Source organism: Propithecus coquereli, unplaced genomic scaffold (assembly GCF_000956105.1).
Source record: "Propithecus coquereli isolate 6110/MARCELLA unplaced genomic scaffold, Pcoq_1.0 Scaffold83, whole genome shotgun sequence".
Classification (NCBI taxonomy): Eukaryota; Metazoa; Chordata; class Mammalia; order Primates; family Indriidae; genus Propithecus; species Propithecus coquereli.
In genome coordinates, this window is record NW_012154507.1 from 5,341,741 (window position 1) to 5,344,562 (window position 2,822).

At 35.8% G+C, this 2,822-nt stretch overlaps 1 protein-coding gene across 1 annotated transcript in view; it reads right to left on the reverse strand.

The window, feature by feature from the left end:
* Positions 1-2,822, reverse strand: part of PSMC6 (proteasome (prosome, macropain) 26S subunit, ATPase, 6) — a 32,130-nt gene that overhangs the window by 8,005 nt on the left and 21,303 nt on the right. The window contains exons 8-9 of the mRNA XM_012663744.1: positions 1,752-1,872; positions 1,536-1,616 (exon numbers count right to left, since the gene is read on the reverse strand). Coding sequence (XP_012519198.1) covers positions 1,536-1,616; positions 1,752-1,872 — 202 coding nt within the window. The remainder of the gene's footprint in view (positions 1-1,535; positions 1,617-1,751; positions 1,873-2,822) is intronic.

The window sequence follows — 2,822 nt, forward strand, 5'->3', positions numbered from 1 at the left end:
GCTAGGATTACAGGCGTGAGCCACCATGCCCGGCCTAGCTGTCTCAATTTTAATTGATGGCAACTCCATCTTTCCAGTTGCTTTGGCCAAAAATCTAAGTCTTCCCTGGTTCTCTCTTTAGTTCACACCCCATATCCAATTGATTAGCAAGTACTGTACATCTACTTTCAAAATATATCCAGAATCTCATTATTTTCAAAGACGTTGTCAATTATATCTCAACAAAGCTGGGGTGGGTGGAGAGACTTTGCTACCACCTTTAACCATGTCACCATCACCTTTTCCCTGGATTACTGAAATAATCTCCTAGCTGATTCTCCTGCTTCTATCCTTGTCCCTCTACATTTTAATCTCAGCATGCAACCAGAATAATCTTAAGTAAATTCTGAAATATTTAAGATAAAATGATATGATGCCTGGAATTTTCTTTTTTAAAAATCTAGAGAAAATGTAAGAGGAGGTAGATGAAACAAGACTGGGCAAAAATTCATAATTACTAAAGCAGGATGGTCATCAGTAAAAAGTATCTGAATATTCCTTCATATGTTGTTTTGATTGTTCCTAAATGTACACATTAAAAACTAAAATTAAATTAAAAAGCCCAAAATATCAAACCTTCAAATTAATCTAAACATATATCATACTAATAACTACACAGAAAAATTAATATAAGTAAATTTTTAGGACATGGTACTCTGGCTGTACAATCTTTTAAAAAATAATATAATTATTGAAACTGGGGGAGAAGTTCATTATACTTTTGTCTCTACTTTTATGTGTTTCTAATTTTCTACAATAAAAAGTTAAAGAATCAAAAAGTAAGATCATGTCATTCCTCTGCTCATCATCCTCCAATGGCATCAATATCACTAAAAGTTAAAGCCCAAGTTCTTACACCCTGACCTCTGTAATGCTCTGCATAATCTGGTCCCTATTACCTCTATGACTTCATCTGCTACTATTGTTTCACTTACTCTACCACAGACACCCTTGGCCTCTTTTCTGCTCCTCAAATGTGCCAGGCACACCCCTGCTTCAGGACCTTCTTACTTGCTGCTCCCTCATGCATGAAATGATCTTGCCCCAATATCCATGTCTAGTTCCTTCACCTTTTCAGGTACTGCTTAAAAGTCACCTTCTTGGTAAGGACTTCCCTATGCTTACCCTCTCCCTCATTTAAAAATGTACATACTCATGCCTGCTGTTGGCAATTCCTAATCCCCGTTTCTTGCTCTATTTTTCTCTGTAGCACTTGTTACCATTTAATATACTTTACATTTGACTTACTTCATCTGTCTTTCCTAATAAGAATGTAAGTTCTCTAACGGCAGCAATTTGTCTATTTCATCCACTCCTGTGTCCCCAGCCCTTACAACAGTTTCTAGCATACAGCAGATGCTCAATAAATATTGGCTGAATTTAAAACTGCTGTGTTTGCTGAATTTAAAACCAGATTCAGTAGACCATCAGCAATATCCAACAGTTTTGCTTCATTTACCAAATGTAAATACATATAAAACAGGTTACTTCCTTACCTATTTCACCATGTTTTGTAATGGGACCTGCATGGATTTTCAATATGTCTAATCTTGCTTGTTCATTTGGCAAATCAATATCTGAAAATAAAAAATTATTTTATTGTCCAATTTTGTTTTGTTTTTAAATAAAGTAGGGGGTGGGGGGACATGTGAAAAGAGAAATGGGAACACAGAAAAAGGGAAATGGATAGCAGACAAAGAACTTTAACTCACGTATTTTTCTATCTAATCTTCCTGGACGCAACAAAGCAGGATCCAGTGTATCTGGTCTGTTTGTAGCCATGATCATTTTAACTCTATGCAGAGTATCAAATCCATCCATCTGATTCAGTAACTAAGAATATTAAAAATCCACAGATACACTTTTATAAAACATTCTAACCATTAAAAAACAGCACACACCTACCTTTTTTTAAGAATGAAGAAATAAAAGCAAGAAGCACCTGCCTTTTATATGACTAATACTGTGAAATTTTTGCCTACAGATAGATGTGACCTTCAGAAGGATCATTTGACAGAATTCTACTTTTTTCTCTCCCTAATATAAAGGGATATACTTTATATCCTCAAAGTTCCAAGCTAGATTTTATAGCTCTGTATGTACCTTTTCATAGCTACTCAATAGTTCTAATAAACCTGAAGGCTTCCATCATGTTAAGAATTATGAAACTCAACTGTGTGGATCTGATTTCCAACATCCAAAATTTTTTTCATAGAATTATTTTTTAAAACAAAAAGAATAAAATCCATTGTATAAAGTGCTTATGATATGTCAGCCATAACATTTACATTAGAATAAATGGATACAAAGATTTTTCTACATGGCTGGGCACAGTGGCTCATGCCTGTAATCCTAGTACTCTGGGAGGCCGAGGTGGGAGGATTGCTTGAGGTCCAGAGTTCGAGACCAGCCTGAGCAAGAGCGAGACCCCATCTCTACTAAAAATAGAAAAATTAGCCTGGAACTACTAAAAATAGAAAAAATTAGCTGGGCGTGGTGGTCCTCTCCTTTAGTCCCAGCTACTCCGGAGACTGAGACAGGAGGATCGCTTGAGCCCAGGAATTTGAGGTTGCTGTGAGCCAGGCTAACGCCATGGCACTCTAGCCTGGGCAACAGAGTAAGATTCTGTCTCCAAAAAAAAAGAGATTTTTCCACAAGTTTGATAATATACCTATAAGATATCTTTTTAAATAATTCTACTGTACCTGGAAATACTAAAAAATACCAAATATATTTCCTTTAATTCCTCAAGTTTTCTTGAATAAATGGTGAAAAACCTTACT